At 61.7% G+C, this 26056-nt stretch overlaps 7 protein-coding genes across 7 annotated transcripts; all 7 read right to left on the bottom strand.

Annotated features, from left to right (window-relative positions):
- Window positions 1-212: 212 nt before the first annotated feature.
- CYPA (cyclophilin a) lies at window positions 213-746 on the bottom strand (the record flags this gene model as incomplete). Its single annotated transcript, XM_001683793.1, has 1 exon — window positions 213-746. One exon carries the CDS (start codon window positions 744-746, stop codon window positions 213-215), a length of 534 nt encoding a protein of 177 aa, XP_001683845.1.
- A 677-nt stretch (window positions 747-1423) lies between these two features.
- Window positions 1424-2446, bottom strand: LMJF_25_0900 (hypothetical protein; the record flags this gene model as incomplete). Its single annotated transcript, XM_001683792.1, has 1 exon — window positions 1424-2446. One exon carries the CDS (start codon window positions 2444-2446, stop codon window positions 1424-1426), a length of 1023 nt encoding a protein of 340 aa, XP_001683844.1.
- A 752-nt stretch (window positions 2447-3198) lies between these two features.
- On the bottom strand, window positions 3199-3957 carry LMJF_25_0890 (conserved hypothetical protein; the record flags this gene model as incomplete). The annotated part of the gene is made up of 1 exon (XM_001683791.1): window positions 3199-3957. The coding sequence occupies one exon, from the start codon at window positions 3955-3957 to the stop codon at window positions 3199-3201; it is 759 nt and encodes a 252-aa protein (XP_001683843.1).
- Window positions 3958-4737: 780 nt separating this feature from the next.
- Window positions 4738-8745, bottom strand: LMJF_25_0880 (conserved hypothetical protein; the record flags this gene model as incomplete). Its single annotated transcript, XM_001683790.1, has 1 exon — window positions 4738-8745. The coding sequence occupies one exon, from the start codon at window positions 8743-8745 to the stop codon at window positions 4738-4740; it is 4008 nt and encodes a 1335-aa protein (XP_001683842.1).
- A 1457-nt stretch (window positions 8746-10202) lies between these two features.
- LMJF_25_0870 (putative protein kinase) lies at window positions 10203-11081 on the bottom strand (the record flags this gene model as incomplete). The annotated part of the gene is made up of 1 exon (XM_001683789.1): window positions 10203-11081. The coding sequence occupies one exon, from the start codon at window positions 11079-11081 to the stop codon at window positions 10203-10205; it is 879 nt and encodes a 292-aa protein (XP_001683841.1).
- A 4610-nt stretch (window positions 11082-15691) lies between these two features.
- LMJF_25_0860 (conserved hypothetical protein) lies at window positions 15692-19066 on the bottom strand (the record flags this gene model as incomplete). Its single annotated transcript, XM_001683788.1, has 1 exon — window positions 15692-19066. One exon carries the CDS (start codon window positions 19064-19066, stop codon window positions 15692-15694), a length of 3375 nt encoding a protein of 1124 aa, XP_001683840.1.
- Window positions 19067-19852: 786 nt separating this feature from the next.
- On the bottom strand, window positions 19853-23296 carry LMJF_25_0850 (conserved hypothetical protein; the record flags this gene model as incomplete). The annotated part of the gene is made up of 1 exon (XM_001683787.1): window positions 19853-23296. The coding sequence occupies one exon, from the start codon at window positions 23294-23296 to the stop codon at window positions 19853-19855; it is 3444 nt and encodes a 1147-aa protein (XP_001683839.1).
- Window positions 23297-26056: the final 2760 nt, after the last annotated feature.

Here is a 26056-nt window from a genome sequence, read left to right as displayed (position 1 = left end):
AGAACCTTCGGGATGCACGGACACACACCCAGCGACACGCATTGATCCCCTCCGACCACTCCCCTCGTACACCCGGGCAGATGGGAGCTCATCGTCTGCTTCCCCACTCCCCAGCCTTCTTCGCCTTCATCAACGAGGACACGCTGCCCTTCACCCCTGCCCCTTCTTCCTTCTCAGTTTCGCTTCTCCTCAGCCTACGTCACAGTCCTCCATTAAAGCTGCCCGCAGGCAGACACGCGCACGGGCTTCGAGGTGGTGCCGCTGCGGCTGCCGACGGCCTCCATAGCCTTGACCACTTCATAGCCCTCCAGCACCTGGCCGAACACGACGTGCTTGCCGTCCAGCCAGCTCGTGGGCGCTGTGCACAGGAAGAACTGAGAGCCGTTCGTGTTGGGGCCGGCATTGGCCATCGACAGCGTGCCTGGGCCGAAGTGCTTGCCGGCCTTGCCGAGAAAGGACTCATCGGCAAACTTGGAGCCGTAGATGGACTTGCCGCCAGTGCCGTTGCCGTTGGTGAAGTCACCACCCTGGCACATGAAATCCGGGATCACACGGTGGAACGGGGAGTTGGCGTAGCCGAAGCCCTTCTCGCCCGTGCACAGCGCGCGGAAGTTCTCGGCCGTCTGGGGAACGGCGTCCTTGAAGAGCTCCATCGTTACGCGGCCGGCGGGCTTGCCACCGATGTCGATATCCATCCAAACCTTGGGGTTGGATTCAACGACAGGGTAGTGCGGCGTGTAAGGCATTATGCTTGAAAGGAGACGAGGGTTAGTGTTTGTGTTTGAACGAGTGACGATGAGGGGAGACGGGAGACTGAGAAGGCACCAAGGAATCCTGTGTGCATGTGTGTGTGTGTGTGCGCGCGCGCGCGGATGCGTGCGTATCGCGGCAAGGTGAAAAAGCAGAGAAAAAGGTGGTCACGAAACAGCGGGCGGCCGAGGGAGGGGTGGGGGAGGGGCCGAAGGCGAGCGAGACACACGAGGGGAGAGAGAGAGGGCAAGCGCGAGTGCATGGAAAGTGCAGCCTTGACATGCAATCATGTCTGTGTCTTGGTGTCTGCGTGTGCGCGTAAGGGTTTCGAATGTGGGCTCGCAGGGAATGTCGGCGGACGGGGTCTCTGACGGTGCCACACCGCCTCGTGGCGTTCAGGAGGCTTCGGTGCCGATATCCAGTTACCCGCACGGCGGCAAGGCGCGTCGCGGCAACTCGAGTGAGGATGCGGCATCCATGCCTACCCACACTTTCATACAATGTGCACTCACGTACATCTTGCACGTGATCTTCATACACATACGGGTACATTGCGTACCGCATGCAGTAATCCAGTCCACAGCCCGGCGCAGACACGCCCATCTGCCCGCAACAACAGGAATGGTGGCAGCGAGAGGAGGAACACGGTGACGCTGAAAAAACGACGACGTTCCTATTGATACTTCTTCGCCTCTACAGGAGCTGCGGACGGTTGCCCCGCGCCTGCGGCAGGGTCTGCCAAGGTTGCCGGAGCGCTCGCCCATCGGGCGGCGGCCTGAGCACCGTTGCTGCGGCCACCACGGCCCCTAATACTACCGCTGGCAGCGGCTGACGTCGACAGCGCCGGCGCCGGTGCCGAAGTAGGGCTGGCATCGAATAGCATGACACCCCACATCGACAAAGCAAAGCCGGCGAAGTTCAACATCAATAGGCTGAGTCGACGCACCCCAGTGAGCGGCGCCTCAGAGGAAATGGGCGTGCCGTCGGGGTGGAGACGGACGCCGCCGTCGCCTGTGGGACTCTCGGGGCCGACGGCGATGATGGCCAGCACGTCGACCAAGGCCTCCAACAGCATCCACCCGAGTTCTGCATACGAGAGAGGCTCACCAGCACGGGCCGAGGCAATGCCGCAAGTGCCTGGCTTGCCACTGACCTTCTCGGCAGCAGCACGACTCAGCTCACGCCGCTTCCCGTTACGTGCGGACGCTGCTGCACCAGCGACAGCGATGGCGCCAGGGGTGTGGTTCACCTCCACCTGATACGGCTGGGACTCCTTCTGCTTGCGCGTGTGCGCCGCGGCGGCCGTGGGGGAGGCGAAGAAGGCCTGCTGCTCCAGCCGTCCTTGTAGAGTCACACACCCATAGACGAGTATGTACATGACGGCGCTCGCCAGAAGCAACGCGCAGCCGAGCGCCATTTTCACGCCGGACTTGTAGCCGAATAGAAACAGCGTAAAACAGATGAGATGCGTAACGTGGAGAAGCGCGACAAGTACGTACTCGGCCCCGCCCGACTCGACGAGGGCGACGCCATTGACGTCAGCACTGCTGTCGCTGTGCCTCTTCGTCTCCTCCAGCACCTCGACGAACCTGCGGTGCACCCCCCATTTTGACCACAGGTAGACTGCAGTAAGAATCACCATGAAGGCCGAGTAAACCGTAAGGCACGCCCGACAGAGCGCCTTGGAGCCGGTCATGGCGATCAAGACACACCCACACCCACCCACACACACGTTCAAAGAAGGTGTCTGTTGTGCGTGTGTCCTAAAATCGTAGTGCCGAAGGGAGGGGATGGGAGAGGTGGGGGCGCTGGAGGTGATACATGGGCCAAGATCGCTTCAACCCTTTAATGTAGCTACCCGGTCGGCATGGGCAAGCACCACAACTGTACACGCAGAGAGCAGGACGCGGACAGAGGGAGGGAGAGAGGAGCATTGCAGGAGAAAGGAGTAGAGTTGTGGTGGCGAAGAAATGGTGGTGGCGGTGGCCATCGTCGCCACCACTCTCATCAGCACCTCTCTTGCTCCATACAGTCGCACACACTCGCAAACCCTTGCCCTATCTCTCTCTCTGCCTGTCGCTGGGGGGGGGGGGAATGACGCGTGCGCGCACACACGCAGATACAGGAAGACGCGTACTTTCGATGCCTTCTGCCCTGCCATGTGAACGCGCTGCAGTGCTGCTGCGTGCGCTGCTTTCCTTTGTTTCTGGTTAGCGTAACGTGCAAGTTTGCGATCCGGAACAATGATATCCACACTTCCCTCCCTCCCAAACACACACACACACACACAGGGAGAGAGAGAGAGACACCACGCAAACACAGAGCTCGACCGCCACCGATTCCGAGTGTTTTTTCCCGTACGACAGCAGCTGCATTCACCAGCTGCCACTTCTCGGCGGCAGTAGAGAACAAGATGGACATGCCCACTTTCAGAAACGCACTGGCGCCTTACGTGATTTGCGCTGCCGGCTTGTTGTCAGGGGTATCCTCGGTACCCTTGATCTGCTTGAACACAATGGACACCGGCGAGTCGAGCTCGACCACCGCCACCTTGTAGTCCGGCAGGCTCTTGATCTCGCCCACCTCGTTCTTAAAGCGCCGCCCGCGCATGTTGCGCACTCTGATGCGGACGACATTGTCGATATTGTAGATGTTCTTGAGGTAGTTCACGAGCTCCTGCTTCGACATGTCCTGTGGGATGTGAAAAATAGGTCGCGTCGTCTCGTTGTTCAGGACGCTGTCCAGCACCAGCCGCACTTCGACGTCAGGGAAGTACCGGCTGAAGAAGAAGGGGAAGTACTCTGGCGACCGCCGCAGGCCCGTCGGCGGTGGCCGTTGATGTGGCCACCCCCACTCCTCTGCCTTGCGGTTGACAAGGCCGATCTTGCCGGCGATCGGGTTCCAGATGCGCGAGCGACCAAAGTAGTTGTTCACCGCCGGCTCCGGGAACGGCCGCGGGTCGGGTATGACGTCGCGGTTGTACTCCCACGTCGTCCACCCCTTGTGGAGACGACCCATGCGGGAGCGCCACAGGTTGATACCCTGGTTCACCAGCGGGCGGTAGAATCGTCCTCGCTGGGCCGCGAAGAGGGGCGAGGTCGCCGTGCAGGAGCTGCCGCCGCCCACCACATCGCCAAATCGCGTGCTAGCGGCGGTGGCGCTCGCGGCGCCACAAACAATGGCGTGGTGGCTGCTGAGACGCTTCATGTCGGATGCGCCACAGCGGGGGCGGCAGTGGCGAAGCGCGTGAGGAGATGCACGCGTCCAAACGGCTCGAGTGCTTTTCGCGTCTGTTTCTTCGCTTGCTGCTTCGACTACCGTATCAACGCGGGGCCAAAGCGCTTGGTGATCTGTGTGGGGAAAAGAGGGTGGGGGCGAGACGATGTGTGTGCGCGTCTCGACAGGCCTCGCACACTTGACGGAGGCTGCTGAACACCTGCATCGGTACGTGACACGAAGAGGAGGGAAGGACCACATAAGAAAGGGGAGAGAACGTCAAGCCAAAGCGGAGGCGAGCGATAAAACAGCGCGGGAGAGGGGCAGGAGGGAAGATGCGTCCCGAATAGCAAGTCAGCGTTGTATATGCATGCATGCGCTAGTGTGCGCGTGTGCAGGTGCGTGTGGCTGGCGGCATGCTTGAGGAAGTCGTTGATCGCCGGCCTCCCCTTCTCCCGCTGTGAGGACACACATGAGCGCCGCCAAAGAGTAGGTCATGCCCCATCGATGGCGAATTCACCTTCCCACCTCACTTGTCTTCATTTTGATTGATTCATGCGCTTCTTCCAGTGCGGTTTCGCGTCTTGCGTGGGTGTCTCCGCGCAGCGCGCATAAGCGGGGCACCAGCGCCAGCAAACGCATGCAAACCACAGAAAGGATGTGGAAAGACGGATAAGCTGTGTTGTCATTCAGCACACACACACACACACACACACACACGCATACGAACACCCTCATCTTCCTCCCTTTCCACCCGGCCATCCCGTGTGGCTAGAGCGCGTTGTTCGTCATCAAGTGTGACAGCACTTCGAAGGTGGCCTTCTGCTTTGCGCGGGTCGCCTCTTGGAGTTCATGCACCTGCCGCTGCGCTGTATCGAGCTTCGCCTGCAGCTGCGTGATCTGCTCCCTAGCGCTTGCGTGCGCACTGGAGAGGAGCTGGTGGGACTCGTACAACCGCACCAGCTGCTCCCGCGCGATAGTAAGAGCGTGCACCAGCGCCTTCTTCTCCAGCTGATGCTGGTGGGCCTCGGCGTTGCGGGTGGCAAGCAGCTCGGAAAGCTCACGCTGCTTCCGCTCTAAGTCTGGCACCTGCTCCACCTGCTGCTGAGTCACCGCCTTGCACTGTTCCTTCGCGTCGGCCAGTTCCTGCTGCAGGCGTGCCACCGTCGCCTGCGCTGCCTCCAGCTGTCCGCGCGTGGACACGTTCACCTCTGTTGCGCGCGCCTGTTGCGTTGTGAGCGCCTCCACGGCGTCCTCGAGCTCGGCGATGCGGTGGCGCTTCTCGTTCAGTTTCGCGTGCGCCTCCTCCTCCAGCGCATCCAATGCGGCTTCCTTCCGCTCCATGTCAGCTCGTAATGTGTGCAGCGTGCGCAGCAAGTTGTCCCGCTCCTGGACGGCAGCCTCAGAAGTGGAGTGGTGGGCTGCCAGCGCCTCCTTCTTCTCCGCCTCCAGTGCCTCGACGTGGCTGAGCAGACGCGTGTTCTCCGCCGCCGTGGACTGCTGGGTGAGAGTGGCGACGTGCAGGGCAGCATCCACGCGATGCAGCCGCGCTTCCACACGCGCGCACGCGCACCTCCAGTAAGCGATCAGAGTGCCACTGTCATTCACGCCAGCCACCTGCTTCAGCTCCTTGGAAGCAGCCCCGCATTCCGCACCTGCGTCGCAGTCACTGTCCTCGCCCTCGGCCACACGTAGAGACTCGGTGGTAGAGGTTGACACCAGGGCACTGCCATCTGCAGCTGTCCTCTCCACCGCCAGCGGCGTCCGCTCTTTCCTGTCGTCCCTCTCTATGGCACCGGCTTGTGCACTGACGACCTGGTTGCTGCTGATTTGGTCGCTAAGCGCGAGCGGCTCGTGCTGCGGGGCTGGCACGCCTGCAAGCGTCGGAGATGGGATCATGGCCAAGGACAGCGGCGGCGCCTCGGGCAGGGTAGGCAAGGTACATGTCGGTGGAAGCGGTGACAAGTAAGCTGCGCCATGCTGCCCCGCGACAGCATGGCGCACTTCGGACGCAGCATGGCGTATAGCGTCCTCGTACGCGGCTACCTGCGCCCTCCACGTGGCCTGCTGCTCTCGCAGCGCATCCTCCGCGCGCGCTCGGCCTCGTTCAGCCTCGCGCAGCGACTCTGTATGAAGGTGCACGACTGCGTCAGAGAAGGAGCGACACAGTTGCGCAAGTGAGGCCACCGCCGCGGCTTCCAGCGAGCGCCGCTTGTCCGCCTCGGCGAGCAGCAGCCCAGTCTGCGCAGCCCAGTGGTGCCGCTGCGTAACAAGGCGGCCTCGTATTGCCTGCATCTCCGCCTCCATGGCGTGTGTCTGCCGCTCGAGCGTCACAAGCTGCGCAGACTTCACAGCGACCGTCTGCTGCATATGCAGCTCCTGTTCTTCGGCACGTGCTAGACGCACCTCCCACGCGGCCGTCGCCTCCGCATACGCCTCGGCGCTGTGCTGCTCTGCCGCCTCGAGCCGCCGCGCCCACTCCACTTTGACAGAGTCGACGGCTCGATTCAGTTGCGCCTGCTGCTTGCGCTGCAGTATTGTCGCCTCCTCGGCCCGCCGCGCCAGCTCGTCCTTCAGCGCGGATACCTGACTGCGGAGCTGCTGCTGCCACTGCTGTGCCTCACGCTGCCCCTCAACGTACTGCGTCCGGGTGAGGTCGAGGTGTCGACGCAGATCGCTGATGGTGGTGGTACGGAGCGCAAGCTGCTCCTGCAACTGATCCACCTTTGCCGTTAGCTCCGCGTCACGCGACACCGTCGATAGTGTCTGTGCGCCCTGCTCCGTGCAGGTCCCGCGGGACACCTGCTTCGGCTTCCACCGCAGCGCCGCGGCTGAGCCGACGCCCGTAAGAGGCGGCGGCGGATCGAGAGTCGCCCGATCCTTGGAAGCGACACGCATGACAGCTCCACTGCCTGTGGTAGTCGCAAGGCTGTCGTCCTTCTCGTAACTCTCGCCGTCGCTGCCGCGATGCTCACATTGCCTGTGCGCTGCCGCGGCAGGCGGCGAGATGTCGCTGGTATCGGTGACACCAGCGGGGGAAGGGGACATCAGAGGAAGAGCCAGGTCGGAGCTCTTGTCGGCAGATGGCATCCGCGGCCCCGTTGATGGGGTTTCAGAGGGTGTGCAAAACGCCTCTGTGGCCGACGTCAGTGTCGCTACCTCGCAGCGGAGCTTGCGCGCATGCGGGGTCGCTCTGCTCGATGACGAGACTACTGTCTTCGGCTCGCGCTCGCGATAACGCTCTTGCGGTGCCGACGGTGACACTGCGAGCGGAGAGGAAGCAGCGCCGGAGAGTGGCGACGCAGCGAGAGACGAGGCGTTTGACGACGAGCGACGGCGCAGAGAAGCGCGGCGCGGCTTCGCGGCGGCGGCCCGTCGGCCATGTCGGAGTGGCGCCTCCTTCGTGCTTGCAGCGCCAGCCGCAACGACGCTCTCGTCGCCCACCTCGCGGGTTTTGTGAGGTGCTGCTTGCGGGCCCTGCTGCGGTGGCAGTGGGTTCGCTGTGGCAGGCGCTGCTGACTTGAATGAAGGCAGCAGCCAGCCCGCGTCCTGCTCCGCTCGGGCCGCCGCCGCGGGTGCAGCCGCTGCACGATGGCCATGCCGAGACGACTCTCGAGGGGGAGAAGGGGAGGATGAAGAAGGGCGGCTACGGTGCCGCGATGAGCTGTACGTTCGATGCCTGCTGTCAGCGCGATGGCGGTTGCGACTGCGGCGCTGCTTCTTCGGCCCCCCCGACGAAGCCGACGATGGCGATCGCGATGACGAGGACGACCACCGCAGGTGTGGCAGTGGCCTCCTCAGCAGTCGTGCAAAGGCCTCGCTGACGGGTGTGCCGTCGGCAAGTCGCTCCACCCCTGCCGGTGGGTTCTCCGCACCACCCGCGCGGAGCAGAGAGCGGTCCCACGCGCTCTTGTCCGCGTTGCACAGCGACGCCAAGGGTGACACATCTGCCACAGCAACCGTGGCATCAGCTGCGCTCGGTCCCACCTCCTGAACTTCCGGCTCCTGAGAGCGTCGCTGCTGGCGAAGGGCGTGCAACGGGTCCACGCCGTAGGAGACGCCGTTCACAACGAGCAGGCGCGGGAAGCAGGACAGGAGCCGCTCCACGTAGTTAGCAGCAGAAGGCGAACTGCCAACGGCGCCGTGAACTCGGCTGTTGCCCTGCCCACCAGCAGCCCCGCCACTGACCTCTACGCTACCGCCGCCCGCGTCCTGCGTGTCACGGTCCGTGGTGAGGCAGCACGGGTTCTCTTCGATGGGCCAGTAGGCGGCTGCACCGTCCTGACTGTCGTTGAGAGAGGTGTTCATCGTGGCGGGCGTAGAAAAGGCGCCGCTGCCTGCCGCCGCTGTCGCCATGGAAGATCGCGATGATGGCGACTCCAGCCGCAGCTCCTGCAGATGCGTTCTGTGGGGCGTGAGGGCGTCTATGACCTCGTCCAGCGTCGCGATACGGTTGGCGCACAGGTCCACGTAGGCCAGCGGCGCAGACGCCGGCACCGAACGCAGCCCTGCCAAATCGATGATGCTGTTAAAGCCGAGGGAAAGCCACTGCAGCGAGGCGAGAGAGCCGAAGGCGGCCGGACCAAGGCGGGTCAGCTGGTTGCTGGACAGGTTCAGGCGCTCGAGATGTCCAAGCCCGTCCCAGCACCCCGGTGGTATCTCTCGCAGTTCATTCGCGCTCAAGTCGAGTTCCACCAAGTGCCGCAGCGTGCGCAGGCACCCACTCTCGAGCTCCTTGATGCTGTTCATGTGGACGCTGAGGAAGCGCAGCGACAACATGTCGGGCAGGCGCTGGATGTGCCGCAGAGAGAGGAGGCCACGGCCGCAGAGGAAGAGGGAGCGGATTTGCCGCAACTCGCGGGTGTCGGTTTCACCTTCGTCATTCGCAACAGATGCAGCACGTCGTGCGTGCTGCCGCGGTGGCTGGGGTCGCTGAGGGCTTTGCCGCGGAGCAGGGCTGCTGCCCGTGCCTCGCATGGATGCAGACACAGTGGCACTGCTACCACTGCCGGGACGGCCGTGGCCGCTGATTTTGTCCGCGGCAGCCTCCCCCTCTACAATGGTGGTGGTCACCGTTGTGGTGGTGAGGGGCCCGTGCACGATGCTCTGACGTGGCGGAAACGGGGCAGACAACGTGGCGCGTGCAGCCGTGTCGGCTGCACAACGCAGCGAAGCAGACATCCTCTGCGGCGAGATGCGGTGCGGCTGTGACTTCATTCAGCTCAAATCTTGGGCAAGAGCGAAAAGCAAGAATGGGAGCAGAGCACAGCGATTGCAGGGGAGGGGGAGGGGGGCGGTGCCGCTGCTTCCTCGTGGTAGCAGGCTTCTTATCGTCTATGTGAGCAGTGCCTACGTGTATGCGACTCTATGTGTGGAGGCGTAGGAGGAGGGGGAGGGGGAAGTGCTTCTATTGCCCGCGCATGCATGTGCAATCTTTGGGTACCGCAAGTGAGGGAAAAGATGATCCTCCACAGGCTTCCCCCGCCAAACGTTCTTCTAGGCACGTGCGAGCGGCCCACCCGCACCAACAGCAGGATGATGGAGAGAGCAGAAAAAAAAAACGAAAGGGAGTCGACCTGACGCAGCGCGTCTACTGGGCATGCCAGCAGCCGAGGCAGCAGTGACCGCTGTGAGGGAAGGAGAAGGAGGAGGAGGAGGAGGCGGGGGACGCCCTTCTGCATGTCACGCGCGTCCCCCCGGTGGCGTGTGTGCCGGCGTTGCTCTCCCGACTCGACGCGCGGGGCACGTTTGTGCGACAGGGAACAAACGAAATATATATATATATATATTTCTTGTTTCGATTCTGCGTTACTGTCCTCCTTTTTGTTTGCCGTTTTTGTTGTTGCCAGCGGAGGTGCAGAGGAGCGAAGCAACAGATGCAGCAGAGGGCGAGTAGTAGTGGTAGTAGTAGTAGTGGTGGTGGCGCACGTGCCACATAGGAGGTGCGTGGGCGAGCGCGCTACGACTGACGCACATGCACGGAGTCTCGAACATATCACGGATAGCCTTGCAGTGGACTATACGCGCCCATCACGCGAAGGCAGCGCATCGGCACTCGTACACCTGCAACGAATCGCACAGAGAGAGAGAGAGAGAGAGACCCACACGCACAACGCACCAAGGGCCCCAGCAGGGCCGCGCGACGACAGTCATGAGGGATGCGCCGGATGTGGAGGGAGGGACACGGCTTCTACCGCATTGTTTTCTTTATAGTCATTCGCTCTTTTACAGGAATACTAGCCGATCATGGTGCGCTTGCGCCCACGCGCGCGCACCGCCTCCAGTCGCCGCAGCGCCTCCTCTCCCTTCTTCGGGTCAGCGGCGCTGCGATAGCCTTCAAGAATAATGTCGCTGGCAAAAGAGGAGAGATACGGGTGGGTCGAAGCGATGGCGCGCTCCAGCACATAGAGGTCCACCGCGCGCTCCTCTGTGCTGTACTTCTCGGAGATGAGCCCAAAGTCGAGAACAACAATGTCCTCCGCTGTTGGCAGCACCGGCGAACTCGACGCGAGGGCATCTGCGCCATCTGCACCGGGTGCCGCCGCCTCGAGCCCGTCGCACGTGCAAATAAAGTTGGAGGTTGTGAGGTCGCCGTGGACGATGTTCGCGTTGTGCAACCGCGCCACCACGACACCAATACTCTGCAGAAGGGCAGCAGTCACCGGCGACGGTGCAGCGTTGCCCAACGCCGAGGGCGACGGTGTGGTCTGCGGTTGCTGCTGCTGCGCAGACGTACTTTTACCCTTCGACACTTGCTGCATATAGGCGGCGTGCTCGATGTCGAGCGCCTCCTTCACGGTTGGGCCAGCCTCATAGGACATGACAAGAAAAGTGTTGATGTAGTCCGCACCTAACAGACGCGGTGCACGGATGCCCTTCTTCACGCAACGTTCCAAGGCGCGTGCCTCGCGACGCGTACGTTGCGTACGCAGACGCTCATCGAGGCTTGGGTCGCGGTACCGCTTCACAAAACGATGCTTGCATAAAGCCAGTGCGCCGTAGAAGCTGCAGCAATACACCTTCGACTCCGCACCTTGAAAGATAAGGCGGCCCAACTCGATGGAGTGCGTGCTCCCGCCGGGCCCTAGCTCTGCCTGTGCGTTGCTCGATGACATTCTCGCAGTGCACTCTACTGTTGTGTGTGTGTGTGTGTGTGGATGTGTGTATGTGTATGGGGGGAGAAGGGAGGGGGGGGCGGAGATACAGTACAAACACAGAGGAAAGTTGCATGCGAAAACACACACACGCGCACGAGCACCCTACAGGACTAACGCCGCTTTAGCGTTTCTCGTGTGCGCGGGCACCTTTACGTCGAAGTGCGACAGCCGCTTGGGCTGGAAGTCGGCGGAGGACACCGGAAGGAGGAGGAGTGGAGATCAAAAACTGAAAAGACGCTAGAGAGAGAGAGAGCGTACGCGTGCGCGCACGTGTGCACAACTCTGCATTGCTTCGCCGCGAGCACGCTGCATGCGTAAAAGGTGCATATGGGTGCGCTTGTGAATGGCGACCGAGGGGAGGGAAGGGGGCCGGTAGCCCGCTCCGCCCCACACGACTGCACGCGAGGACTGCTCAGTGGCGAGCAGTCGTGATATCGCTGCTTATGTTTCCATATTCTTCTGCGGTTCAGCACTACAAGCAGATCAAGAGACTAATAGGGAGGAGGGTGGATGGGTTGGCGAAGACTATGGCCTCGCTGCTGGCAATGTATACCGCCTCACCTTTCGTCTTCCCTCATCTCCCTTCCTCCACGAGACACACATGCGCATCTTGAGACGCACCCAGGAGCGCCGCTCGTTGCCCCTCCCCCACTCTCTTTCGCCTTATCGACTCGCAACAGTGCATCGAGGGGAACCGCAGCGTGGCGTCGATAAAAACGGGAAGAAGGGGCAGCTCCATACCACAGGACACGGCTGCCGCGCATTCGGCATCCACGCAAGACCAGCGAACTCTCGCGCACCCACACATAGACATATACGCATACGCACACACATACGTGGACAGACACGCAAGTGCACGCCACTTCTCCGTCGTCTGTGCCCCTCTTTGCATCACCACCCCTCACTTTCTCAGATGACATGCTCAGTCACAGTTCTTCTCCGCATCTTGGCTTTCCTTTACATTCTCCGCCCCATCACCAACACACCACAGGACCCTGCCTATCACCGCCGTCTGCTTCCCGCCCCCTCTCCACACGAGACGGGCACACACACACACACACATACACACGAGCGTACTTCCCACCAGCTAGCCCCTTCTCACCCGATTCTCTCGCATCACCTCTTCACCGCACCATCATCACCAGGCCTCATGCTCACCCACCCTCCCTCTTCTTCTCGTACGCGGCGTGACACATCAAGGGCAGCCGTGGCCCCTCCACCACTCGTTCCGACCCCCTCGGTCTCAAGCACGCAAGAACACCCCAAACACACAGATATTGCACAGATCGACACACATGCTTGCCGACACGGATACGCCGGGCAGTGCGATGCGACAGGCAAGTGGACACAGTAAACACCTCCCACCTCCCCTATTTGCTAAGGTGGCTTGACATGCACACACACACACGCACAAGACACGCCGCACGTGTGCGCACCCGCCTCTGAAAACGCTTCCCCGTCTCTTCTCTCTTGCGTCACGTGAACCTTCCCCACTTCCACTTCCATCCTGTTCTTTGCATGCAACATCGCACCGATGCAGATGTAGGTAGAGAGAGAGAAAAGCACACGAGAGAGAGCGCAAAGTGCGCGACACTGGAGAGGCGGAGGATCGCGCTACAAAGTCGGTGCACGCGCGTGTGCACGTGCACGTGCACGTGTATGTGTGCATGCCTGAGTGGCCGTGCTAGTTCTCACAGTCCATGGTGGTGCACCACACGCCCGCACGCACACACATAACACCCTCACCGACGGCGAGAAGGCCAGCATACTGAAAAGCAAATGAGAAAGGGAGAAGGCGGACTGCGCCCGTTGCCCCACCTCGACTGCAGTGAGAGGCCGCATCGCTTGCAATCACGCGTGGGGTCTGATTCTGCGTGACGGTGTGTGCTTAGGCGTGCTTACGCGCTCCTGAGGGCACAGGTGCGAAACGGAAAAAGAGCCGTTGAGCGATGAAGGGCCGGCATAGTGTGCGCGCACGCGCGTGCTGAGACGAAGGACAGACATGCAAGCACACAGAGTCGCGATTGGTGGCGATGCGCAGTGGTGGAGGGACAGCGAGACGGAGACGGAAAACAAAAGCAGACACGTGCATGCATATATCAGAAGTGAAGGGGATCGCGCCGCACAAAACCGCCCGATGGGCAAGAGAACACGGAATACTTTCACTGCGGGAGATGCACACGTACGCGCACACACGCATACACACGCAACGAGCAGCAGCCAGAGCCATCATCAACCAGACGCAATCTCCCGTGTGGTGCTTGTCTGCATGCGTACAGACGTCGATGACTGCAACGTGAAATGCACCACCACCACACACACGCACACACACATACGCACGTACAGGCACACAGACAGACAGGCACGCACACGGGGCCAGCTCTGCCTTCCTCTTCTTTCCGACTCCCACTCATCCTTTCTTCACAGTCACTGATCCCTTCTACCACCTCCGCCGCCATCACCACCGCCATCACCGCCACGCACAGGTAATGGACTCGGGGCGATGACGGTGACAAGGCGAAGGCAGAGAAACAGAGACAGAGAGGGAGGAGGAAAAACGAGGAAGGCGAGCGATGCGACACCTGTGACCGCACAAGGAACACAGGTGTCGGACGATGTCCTAGGGTTAGGGTACAAGAGGGCTGTGTTGACGGACCAGAGAGAGATGGTCTGTCAAACTGAAGAGGGAAGGGGCGGTGAGTGTGAGAGAGAGGGGAGGAGGGAAGAGGGAAGGCGGTGAGAGATGCAGGCTCACACACACACACACACATACGCGGGCGCGCACATGAGCTTACTGGTTCCATCCACGAGTTCCTTCATCCTTCCAGACATCACACAGCCTCCACGGCTGTGTGGGAGAGAGACGGCGCAGTGCAAGGGGAAAGAACCGACTATGGCCCGCGTGTGTGCGGCTGTATGCCTTTGTCCTCCTTTCCTTCCCTCCCTTCCTCTCCCCCAACGCGGCCGTCTGCTCCCAGCCTTTCTCCCTCTCACTCGAATCCTTCCATTCAGTGGCATCGATGACGGCTCCGACCACGCTGTCGCGCGCTGCACCTCGGCAATGATGAAAGCAAGAGGCACTCACTCAGAAGCCCCGTCCATGCCTTCCACACTCGGCCTGCGCTCAACTGTTGCTTTTTTTTGGGGGGAGGGGGGGCCGTGACACACATACACGCACAGGGGACGTTGAACGCAAGAAAGAGACACGTGTGTGTGTGTGTGTGTGTGTGTGTATGTGCGTGCGCGCCAGATCGATCCAGGTGTGGTGGGGTGTCGGAGGTCAGTGGTGCTCGGAAAAGAGAAGCAGAGGCGACACAGAGAAAGAGAGACAAGCGCTGTGATGCTGCTGCGGAACGTGCTGTGCTGTGCAGGACGGCAAGAGTAGACTCTTGCCATGCAAACACGCACGCACAGCTCGAGGAGGCAGGGTAACGTTGAATCTGGTCATCATCGCATGTCATCTCCCTCAAAGAGGGTGCAGAGAGTTGGGGGGGGGGGACAGGACTGGCATCAGGAGAGCAGCATCCAATGTATCCAGAAGTAAAGCGTAGAGAGAAGCACGCACACACATGCATCCGCGTGTATCGGATACGTACACCATCACCTGCAGGCTGCGCACACAAGCTCGTTGGCTTCACAAGCCACAATCGGCCTTTTCTCCCTATGCTCTTCCCTTCTTCCGCGAGACGCAGAGCAGCAACGCACGTACACACACACACACACGCACACAACGCGGCTGTGGGCGCGACAGAGGAAGAGAAAGAGCGGCGGCCTCGACGAGGAGGGAGGCGGACGAGGTGCATTTTGATGGGTGCAGGGGGCGCTCGGCTATGATATCGTGGAGGGCCCAGCATGCTTTCGTCGAGATGGCGAAGGCATAGCGGCAGCGAGTGAGATGGCGCGCGGTTGGACCGAGAGGAAAAGGGAGATGGGAAGGGTAATATGCGCAACGAGAGAGAGAAGTGGCCGAGACGGTGGATGTCAGCGGGAGTGCTTTTACGGGAAGCAGTGTGGCTGAGAAACGAGCGCGGCCATCCACATCCATCATCAGCATCATCAACGCTTGCGAAAACGGAGGCTGAGAGGCGAGTCCAGTGCATGCCACGAAAAGAATGTGAAGAGAGGGCGAGGGCTTGATGGTCCCCCGCCTACGCGTGGGAGTCACGCTTACCTTGCCATCTGCCCTCCCCCATTCACGACTCATCGGGGCGATCGCTTCGCCCTGCTGGCGCTACGTTGTGAGCAACGGCTTTACTCTGTGCATTCAGCTTGTGTTGTTGTTTGCGTCGAGTCTCCTCTTTCTGAGCCCCTCGCTCTCTTGAGAGAACGAGACGGCGGGAGTGGGATCCGGAGATATGATCTCGCGAGCGAAACAGGTGGAGTGCACGCGCTCTCACAAAGGTAATGCATGCCCCTTTTACATGGCCCTCTGTCCAGTCGTCATGCCCTCAAGACCCACACCACTACCACCCCGCATTGTGGAAGGCAAGTGGGCGTTCAGTTGGCTGCCGATTCACCTTAGCGCCTTCAAAGCAGCCACACACACACACACGCACACAGAGATGCCGTCATGCATATGCCTTGCTCGCAGCGGTCGCACCAGCCGCTGCGGTAGAAGCAATGGCCACGCGATTGCGTTGGTGCTGCGTGTCGAGTCGGTTCAGGGCGATCTCCAGCTGATTCAGCATTGCTCGCTCTTCATCGGTTAGCAAAACTGCGTTGCTCGCCGTGGCTGCCGCCTCCTCGTGGCTGACGTGAGGCCTGGCAGAGACGACAGCGACCTTAGCAGCCGTCGGAGACGACATGGTGCGCGGCGAGAGAGCAGGGAACGATGAGCTGACTGTTGTGCTGCGATCGGCACGGATTGCTCGTGCCGCGGGAGCTGCAGAGCTTGACGACCTCGCCGCGGCAGGATGAATGCGCGAAGGGTACGTGACCGTAGAAGCTGGTGGGTCAACTGGGGAGAACGACCTGGGCAGCTGGAGGCCATCAGCAGGGCGCGCACCACAGCGCACCTCTTGCGTGTTTGCGAGGAAGAGCACCTCTGGCGCAGCACATGCACGCGATGAGAGATCGACCGAGCTGGCCGTCATCTGCCGTGGCTCGATCAAGTGACCGTCACGACCGCGTGCCTGGCGTCGGCGCAGCTCCGCATCGATGGAGTCACTGGTGGCATCCACTGGAGACGATGATAATGCAAAGGCGGCGTGTGCTGCGCATGCGCTATTGGTGGGCTTTCGAGGCGATGGAGTGCGCTGCACACGCGGGTAGATGCGCGGGTAGTGGTCGCGCCAGCAGCTGTCTCGCCGTTGCGACGCTGCCGCGGCCTCCCGCTGTGCCTCCGCCCACAGCTGATTGCCATGCAACTGTGTCACGTATGGGTGATGGGTGTAGGGCTCGCCGCGCGACGAGGGAGGCCGGCTCTCCTCCACCTCCCGTTCCCCCCTGTTCTGCCCCCGCTGCTGCACTCGACTTGCGGGCGAGTTGCTACGGCGTCCCTTTGCCGCCACCCGCCGGCATGGTGAGAGCGAAAATGTTCGTTGTCCGGCAGATGGACGGAGGTGCAGTGAATGAGAACGACCGCTGCTGCTGCGGCTGCCGCAGCGCTGTGACACAACGTTGTTGCAGGATGGGGACAACAAAAGGCTGTCCGCCAACACACGGGCAGCGGAGACGCCGGTGGAGACCGACGTGCGAGATGGCATCGAGGAGGGCTCTTGGCGCGTCTGTGTCATGCACCGAGCCTCAGCGTTGCCATCGTCTTCGCCTTCGGGCTGTGTGGGCCGCTGCACAGAACTGCGGTGCTGAGGCCGCGGGGGAGACAGGCTCACTTCCTCCAGTGGATACATGTAGGCCTGCGACGGTGGCGACACCAGCTCCCGCGGCAGTTGCGGACTGCGGGCAGTGCTTTTCACCGGCTGATACGGCTGCTGCAGGTGCTGGGAGCGCCCAGACGCTTTTTCGATTCGCTTGACGCCACCGTCGACGTGCCCCGCATCCTCGTCGCGTCTTTCGGGCGCAGGGTGACGGCTGCAGCATACCAGCTTCACCGCCTCCACGGTGGCCTGCAGCAGCGCGTACGCATCGACTCCGCCCTCGCGGTCAAACGCCACACGCTGCAGATCAACCCCACCTGCAGCCTCGGGCCACGCGTCGTCTGCCGTGTCGGCCGCTTCGTACGGCCCCACCGCACCGCAGCCGCACTCAGCAGTGCCCTTGCGAGCCGCCTCTTCCATCCAACCAAGCACCGCCTTCTTGACCCTGCGGATCTCGTCAACAGTGAGATGCCGCCGTTGCGGCACCCACTTTGTGTGGGTGGGAGGCTCACGGGCGTAACGATACTGTACGCGCACCCGGGGCTGACGAGACATCGTCACATCACCTGGCGCAGCGCGGCTGGCGGCTCCACCGTCTGCCCCGACGACGATGCAGGGTGCGCAGTCCATCAGCACTACAGACTGCAGCATGCGCTGCAGTCGATCACCCACCTCCCGTTCGTCGATGTAGCGGCGCGACACGATGGTATGCACGCTGGCAGCGGTGGCAGTCGCGAGCGCCACACGCCGCGTCTCTACCGTGGAGCAGTGCTGAATATCGCCAGCCGCGTAGAGACGACAGAACAAGTGGAAATCGGCGAGGTTTTCTGCGTCGACATGGATGAAGTACTCGCGGAACACCGCGCACGTGGGGCTGAGTAGTCGATAGCGGTGCAGGCAGGCCGCAAACTCGTGCAGTATGGGGCGCTGCTGCAGCGCCCCGTAGCGTGAGGACAAGAAGGTCGCAGTGAGGTCGGCGACAGTGGTTGTGGTGGTGGCGTCGCGACCACCGGCGGTCGCTCTCCGGCCCAAAGCATTTGCCGCACCGTATAATGGCACAATGGTCGGCGCCGTCGCCGCCGACTCTTGCTGCACCGCCACCTGTGTCACGAAGTCCTCGATCAGCTTCACCGCCCAGTGCGCCGTGCGCGGCGGCGGCGGATGCTTGCCCGCCGTGAATGTCGCTGGAGCTCTAATGCGCGAGGGAAACGATCGAGACCGTTGCCGCTGGAGCTGTCGCTGTAGCTGACGCCGCGTCGTACTGCCGCGACTATGTGGCCGATCATCTGCTGTGACGGCCACGGTTGCGTTCGACGATGGCGTCGCCGTCGACGACCGCGACTGCGTTGGGGTGAGCTGAGAGGCTTCCCATGCGGATGCGGATTGCTTCACCGCACTCGTTGACTGAACATCACCGAGCCCCTGAACTGAAGACGAACGCAATGCTTCTCCAGCCGTCATCGCCGATGTGCTGGGTGCGCTCAGCTCATTCGCTTCAGCGCACCCCTCCGTGGCGGCCCCACGCTGTCCGCTAGAGCCTACGGCGGGGTTGTCTAACGCTGGGCCGCCGCTACCGCCGCCTCGCTTCGCTCCGTGCAGCAGACACCCGCTCTCGTGCGCACTGGGAAGAGGGTGGCCACGCGAGTCTGTGTAGCGCAGCTCGGAGAAGGGCACACTCCTGACAGCAGCGCCAGAACCACTGGTGGCTGGTGTGATAGAACTTGGCGCCGACACCGCCGCTGGGATGCTGCCCGCTGCGCCATAGAGGTGCTGCGCTGCTAGCTGCTGGTAACGACGTGAGGCAGCCGTGGACGGCACTGCTTCGACTACCGAGGAGGACGGCGGTACCTCATCGGCGTGGTACTGATGCCCGAGTGGGCTGCTGTACGCGCTAGCGCCGTGAAGGCGATTCCACGAGATGCCACACCGCGGCGGTGATGTCTGAGGGTCATCCGCTGATGAAGAGCCCATGCCCCCAATCCGATTCCGAACGTTGCTGGTGGGGCGTTGCAGTGCCGGGTAGGTGCCGAAGTCGCCTGCGGCCGCGTCGGCCGCCTTCTCCATGAGTTGTTGACCGTCACTGGCCAGCAGAGGCACCACTCGCGGGCGGTAAGGCGCACTGAGCATTATGGAGGTGGTGGGGCGGGAGGGGTTGGGGAGAAGGCAGACGAGAAGGGAGATGGCGTGGATGTGCGTGTGTCTGCGTGCGCTGGCTGCAGCGTCATCTATGCGTTGAGGAAACTAAAAACGGGGCGAGAAAACGAACGGTGTACAGCACAGCGAGAGAGGGATGAAGAGGAGCGGAGACCGGCAGTGCAATGGCGCGGCACCGTTGCGCACGCGTCTGCGGAGTCCGCTTGCTCTCTCCCGGTCCTCTTCTCCGCGCACCACCCTCCTCTGGTTCCCAGCGCTGATAGAGGGGGCGACTGCGGAGCGCAAGACGGTGACCAACCTCAGGTGGGCGAGAAGCCATGTGCCGGTCGTGATGGCCGGATGTCCCCTGCACCCCTGCTTTGCGGATGAGAGCAAGGGCGAGTCGAGCGATGTGTGGGCCTATGTGAGTACCTTCCGGTACACACACACCTGCTGTAGAAAAAGGAGAAAGCAAAGTGGTAGTGCACGAAAGCACGGGGACAGCGCGCACACGCGGATCACCTTGTTAGCCCATGCATCCGGACTGCCTGCGCATGAGCGACCACACATACACACAAAAACACGCCAGCGTTGAGGAGGTGGGAGGAGGTGCAAGGCAGGCAAGAATGACCCACACGTATGCATGTGCGTTTCTGTATCTGCACACCTGCGTGTTGCCCGTCGGCGTGAACTTGCCTCTCGCATGATGGGTCACGTGCCTGCACGTACGCACGCAAGCGCAAGATGCATGCTGTGAGGGCACGCCGGTGCAAGAACGGGCTACTGCACGTCACGTGCGCGTGTTTCACCCATCAGCAGCGCGTCTCGCAGCCGTGCGCTCTCTTGTTGGGACGCTGTCAGCTGCATTTGCAGGTGCGTCTTCACATCGCGCAAGCCCTCCAGCTCATTCCCAACGGATATCAGTCGTGCAAGAGCGAGACGCAGCTCTTTCGCCTGCGCGAGCTGTTGATGCTGCAGCTCCGCACACTGCGCCTGTAACTCGGACGCTTGTGCGGACGACTGGTGAGCGTGAACAAACTGCTTCGACTCGAGCGTGCGTACTAGATGGCGCAACTTCACTAGCTCCTGCTCCAGCTCGATCAAAGGCTGTGCAGCCGCCGCGCCGGCGGTGGCACTGGTGGGCATAGTCAGCCTTGTGAGGGGGTTAGTGAGGCCGGAGCTCACGAGACCTTCATGACCTTGCAGAGGAGCAGGAGGATACGCATGCCCGGTGCCAGCCACGCGGCTGCTCTCAGCCGCTGGTGGCGAGAGCAGCGACTCGCTCGGGAGGCCCGCGTGCGCGGCACCGCCACTGCAGAGCACGCGCGTCGCCTCGACACGCATCGCTGAATCGGCGGACTCCGTTCGAGAGGAGGGAAAGGCGCGGCAGGCGTCAGCCCCCTGGTGGGGCGTGTGGGGCTGCTGGCTCACTGGACCGTGCCCAGACCAACACTCGGTGATGGAGGAGTTGGCGCCCGAGACGGCCGCGCCCTTTCGCGCCTGATGCGGTGTCTCGTCGCGCGGCTGCGGCAGGCGCGGTTGTGCATGCCGATCACTCGAAGAGCTGAGTGCATCCGGCTTAAATGCAGGCACGTGTGGCGACGGCAGAGCCGCTGCTTCGGCCTCGGCAATCGCCGGCGTCTTGCCGTGCGAGTGCCACTGCGCCGCCTTGAGAGACTCGATGAGGCTCTCGGGTGACGTCCAACCCATTTCGCGCGCGCGAGCCATCACGTTTTCAAGGCGACGATCAACGAAGCTGCCTGAGCAGCCCTTGCCGCCTGCGGCGGTCCGGCCAACAACCTCTGCGGTTTGCGGCGGCGAAAGGGCGGCGGCGGCCCCTCTTGCAGGCGTCATCTTCACCGCTGCCAGAAAGTGCTGCTTGGCGACCATGAGAGCTGTGAGAAGCGGCTGCTCCGCCTGCGCACGGAAGGCCGTTGCCGGCAGCGGTGCAGCGGTCCTCTGTGCCAAGGGGAGAGGCAGCAGGGCTACCGCAGGTGTGGGCGTTGCGGCGCCGCCGCATTTCGGCAATAGGTGGGGCTCATCCCGTTGGGAAGAGGTGGAGGTTAGCGGAACGCGATGTGGGGACGATAGCTGCGGTGGTCGTGGCGGCACCGGCGCTAGGGGCGTACTGACATCGTCGATGGAGCTATCTTGTGGAGAGCCGCTCTCTCCGCTTGGGGAGCGTGAATGGATGCCGTCGCCGTCGTCGTCGTGGTTGCGGATGCTGGCTGCCGCGGGCAGCGAAGAGTCGCTGAACCTCTGCAAGGCACAGCGCAGATCCTCGGCTTCCGCCTCCACCGCTGCCGGGTCTTCGAGCGCAGAGGAGTACAGAGCGGAGTTGAGCCTGCTCATTGACAGTGCTGTGAGATCTGGGCGGCTCGCCAGCACACTAGAGCGCTGCACGTTCTCGTCCCCTGAGGGAGGCATCAGTTGCGTGGCGCTCCGCTGAGCGACCTGGCGACGGTGCACAGATGCAACGGAACTGCTGTTCTCGCCGACGGAAGAAGTACCCTTCACGAAAGGCGCCTCACTGGAGGCTATAAAGCGCTCCTTTCGATCTGGTTGCGGATGAGACACTGCTGCTGCTCCAGTCTTCGAAGAGCCCTGCTGAGAGACAGGTGGGGCGCGGTGCATGTCCTCCGTTCGTTGGGCAGCAGCTGGAATGGCGCAAGCCGCCGCGGCCGGAGGGTGGCGTTCACTCGCGCTGTCGTCTTCCTCACTGCCAGTGGCGCTGGAAGATGACGTGGACGGTCGCCGCATCCCACCACCTGCAGCGGCAGGTGTCGTCGATGGAGTTGGCGCTTTGACAACAACTTCCACGGCGGCGCATACGGCTGGTTTTGCTGCTGCGAGTTGACTGTGCGTACCGGTTTCTCCACCCCCAGCAGCAGCGACTCCCTTCCGTCCACTCCCGTCCTTTATGCTGTTGCCGCTGCGTCTGCCATCCTCTCCCGGTACTTTCCCACGCACCATGGCAGCAGCAGCAGCAGCAGCCGTTGATGATACAGCCACTGACGTTCGCGGAGGCCAAAACATGCGCGCCTCAGGGTCGCAAGCGTGGGCAACCTCCCGTGTCGTCTGGGGGAGGCTCGGCTCCCGCACGATCGCCTTCGCCACGGCCTCCACCTCGTCCCCGGTCAACTCGGCGCGGTGCTCACGGACGAGGTCGAGGACATAGCAAAACGTGATGTATGCAACCACGTCGGTTGATATGAACGACTCCGAAACCACTCGGCGCACCTCCACGTATGTCGCGTGAGCGGTTGACGTAGGAGCGGTGGCGGCAGCAGACCTGCTTGGGGGCGCGCCAGCGAAGGGCTCGAGACGACGACTGCACAAGGATGGCATCAGAGGCTCGGGAAGCGCACTCACAAACTGACAGAGTGCCGCGCACCACATTGATGGTGTCACAGCGCTTCTGGAATTGACCGCTGAAGAAGAGCGCGCAGCAGCACCAGCGGCAGCGCTGTGCGATGTGGTCAGCGAGCGGCCCAGCCCGGCATATGACTTGAACAAGGTGCGAAACACACGCGGCTCAGGCGCACCGCGCTCACCGTCGCTCCTGGCCTCGCCACCTCGTCCTACTGCTGACGCCACTGCAGGGTGGAGGACTCTCGCGCCAGTCGCTGCCGCCTTCCTCGCGCGCCGCAGCGCCTTCTTGTATCGCCGCGAGCTCACATAGGCGTATAGGAGCTGTGCGGTGTGGGTTTTCCACGCTGCCATCTGCTCTGCACTCAGCGCAGACGGCCTGCCAGCATTACTGGTTTTACCCTGACGCTCTTCTGCTGCGCTGCTGCACCATTCCCAGGCAAGCTCTTGCAGCAGCACCGGCACTCCATCCTGATAAGCAGTCTCCACCGCCACCACCTCTTTCTCGTACGTGTGCCGGTGGTGTTGCCTCGGCTCATGCTGCTGTCGCAACGCTTTTTGCACGTCGATGCAAAACTGAAGCAGAGGACGTCGTGGGGGCTGTGATGCAGTTGCCGGACCGTTCCCACCCGTCGGCGTGGAAGCAATGCTGCGTACCAGCGCTATCTCTGTAGTCGTTTCCGCGCTGCGTCTGAGATGGTTCAGATCGTGCGACAGGCGCAGCGCCGCACGCTCGTAGGCGACCACTGCATCTAACGGTGCGCCGGCGTACGTAGACAGCTGCGTGGCGGCGCCTGTCGCAGCCGCAGTACCGTGGGCATCCGTGCAGAGAGTGCGTGACGTGTGGCACCCCATGCACGGCTAAGACAGACACACACGTGTGCGTGTGTGCCTGTGTGTGGGGCGGGCGGGTGAGTGGGTGTGACGACTATCAACTTCCTTCTATGCGATACCAAAGCCTGAGAGCCGCGTCTAACCGTCTCTCGCACTTTTTTTCTTCTTTTTTGCTGTTTTTTCTCGTCTCTTCGTCTCCGTGTTATCTAATACCCATACACCTTCACGCGCAGACGTCGGGATGCGTCTGTCAACTTATCAGCGCGTGCGTGCAGGACGAACAATGTCGTCAGATTGGTTCCTTGCGGTTTCTGGTCGTGCGGTTGCCTCGCTAGGAGGCGCCCAGAGCGCATGCTATGAAAGCCACCGACCGTTTCACGCACCTTTTTCGTCTATTTATTTCTCGCTGCATGCCCCACACCATCTCCTCCTCATACACACGTATACGCGACTGCGTAGGCGTATGGGTGCGGCTTCCGTGGAGGGGCGGGGCGAGCGGAGCAAAGAGCCCAGCAGCAGCAAAAAAAAAGGGTGGGAATGCACACTCCAGACGAAACCGTAAAGCCTGACCCAAGACGATGGATACGGTGATGAGGAAGGAGAGGACAGGTGTAGGTGCGAGGGTTGGCGCATACGATAAGCAGACTTCATCGACTCATCAATCAGGTACATACCTATGCTATCACCGTTGCTCAAGCAATGAAGCCTTTGTGCAATGGCGGCAGACTGTGAGTAAGGGGAGAATGGAAAGGGGGACGGGGTGATGCGCGACAACTACACACATACAGGCACCGCCAAGCGTGCGAGGCATCACGTGGGCTTCCCTCGCCGTGGTCCTCTTGCTGACTCGCGCACCTCCTTGCGTCGATTGTTGTTCTCTTTTCTGTCCTTCATGCCTTGTGCGTGCCGTTGCTGTTTCCTCTCTCGGTGATGACTTCATAGTTGGCTGGCTTGGCTTGTGAGCGTGTTCTCCGTCTACCTCGAGCTGGAGCAGTCACCTCTGCCGCTCTCGACCAAGCGGAGGTACATGAAAGAAAAAAATAACAATAACAATAAGACAAAGACAACAAGTGAGGTGAGGGCGTGACGGCTGCACGAGGCTCGACGTTGAAGCTCTTGTGCGTGCTCATGCAGAGTCCACGTCCTTCCAGCGCGTATACATGCATGCGGGGTGCAATATCCTTGGTCGCGCAAGCGCACTCACACACGCGCCCACGCTTAGTGAGCAGCAGCGCACAGGTCTAGGGAAAGAGAGACAGAACAGAAGAAAGGCCCCTCCTATGCAGAGGCAAGACAAAGTAAAACGTGACGATAAGCGAGTAGAAGACATGGAAGAGGGGCGGTGGTGGTGGTGAAGGGAAGAGGGAATGGGGAGCCGGCAAGCAGAGAGGGGCTGAGCACAGACCGCCGCCGAGAGGGGGGCCGGCAAGAGAGAGAGAGAGAAAACACCGAAAAAAAAGAGAAAAGCATCGACTAGGGAGTGAGTGAAGAGATCAGCGAGACACACGCACGTGTGCCCACAAAGAGACGAACGCTTCTGTTTTTGCCTTGGCAGCGCGCCTGTTCCTCTGAGATAGAGCATCAGCCTGGGCCTCACTCCACCACGCCGGTCACAGGCCCCCATCGCGTGGGGCGAGGCAGCTTTGGGTACGCTGTGTTACAGCAATGTGCCAACTCAGTGGCCTGCGCACGGCATCCGCCCCACACTCTGCCCACCCATCCGCTGGGCAGGGCGGCTTCACAGCCGCTCCCAGTCAGGCCGGTCGCCACCTGGTGCACACACCCCTCGGGAGTGGCACTCAGGCTGCCTCCACCAGCGGACAGTGCGAGGGTCGGGTGAGAGGCACATTCCGGTCACGCCGACCCTTCGCCCAGGACGTGAATGGCGCGAACATGCTCACTGCCGCACGTCGCTCCGACGCCACGTCATCCAGGACCAGACCGCCGACATCAGCAGCGATGCAGCGCTCTGACCCGCCCTGCGTCGTGGGTGCATGACTCTGTCACCACCAGAAGTGGTTCAGCATTGGCAGGGGATACAGGGGCTCTGTCTGGCTTTTTCCCACACTGAGTAGGCGCACTGGAGCCCCTGTGATAGTACGCGCTGAGGTGTCCCCCTCTCCTCCTGTCTTTCGTGAGACGCACACGCTCACGAACAGCCTTCCCCCGCCCCGAAAAAATAAAAACAGCGGAGACGCACAGGATACGAAGAGGTGCCACCCGCCTGAAGGAGCCGCGCTGGAGCAGAAAAGGGGGTGGGTGGGTGGAGCACAGCAAGCATACGGCCCGTCGGAGCCCGGACACTAGTACACCCGACGGCACGCTGTGTCGGTGCAGCTCGACACGTCGGCTCCATAAACAAACAACAACATGTACAGAAAGGGCCACACTGGACAGGAGAAAGAAACGTGTTTTTTCTTTTTTTAGAAATATCAACAGGTGACAACCACTCCAGAATAGAGGAGACGTCGACACACACAGACACACACACACACACACACATACGTAGATGCCTCTGTGGAGCAGAGGATGTGTTTGCGCGAGGGTGCGAACCGAGAACAAAGAGAAAAAATATGTAAAGGCACCAGAAAGACAAAGGCGTACCTTGCCCCAGTCCGTAGTGAGAGTCCTCTGCCCACCGTCGGCGCACGCTGGGGTGAGGGAGGGGATAAAGGGAGTGTGGGGGAGCTTCTACATACTCCACACGTTGGAGGGCAACCCAAAGGCAGTCAACGTGGTCAACAGCCAACGGGCAGAGTCAATGAAGGTACGGTGCCGTTC

This window comes from Leishmania major, chromosome 25, assembly GCF_000002725.2.
Source record: "Leishmania major strain Friedlin complete genome, chromosome 25".
In the NCBI taxonomy this organism is placed as follows: Eukaryota; Euglenozoa; class Kinetoplastea; order Trypanosomatida; family Trypanosomatidae; genus Leishmania; species Leishmania major.
Note: the sequence above shows the minus strand (reverse complement) of the source record. Positions and strands in the feature narration are given on the sequence as shown.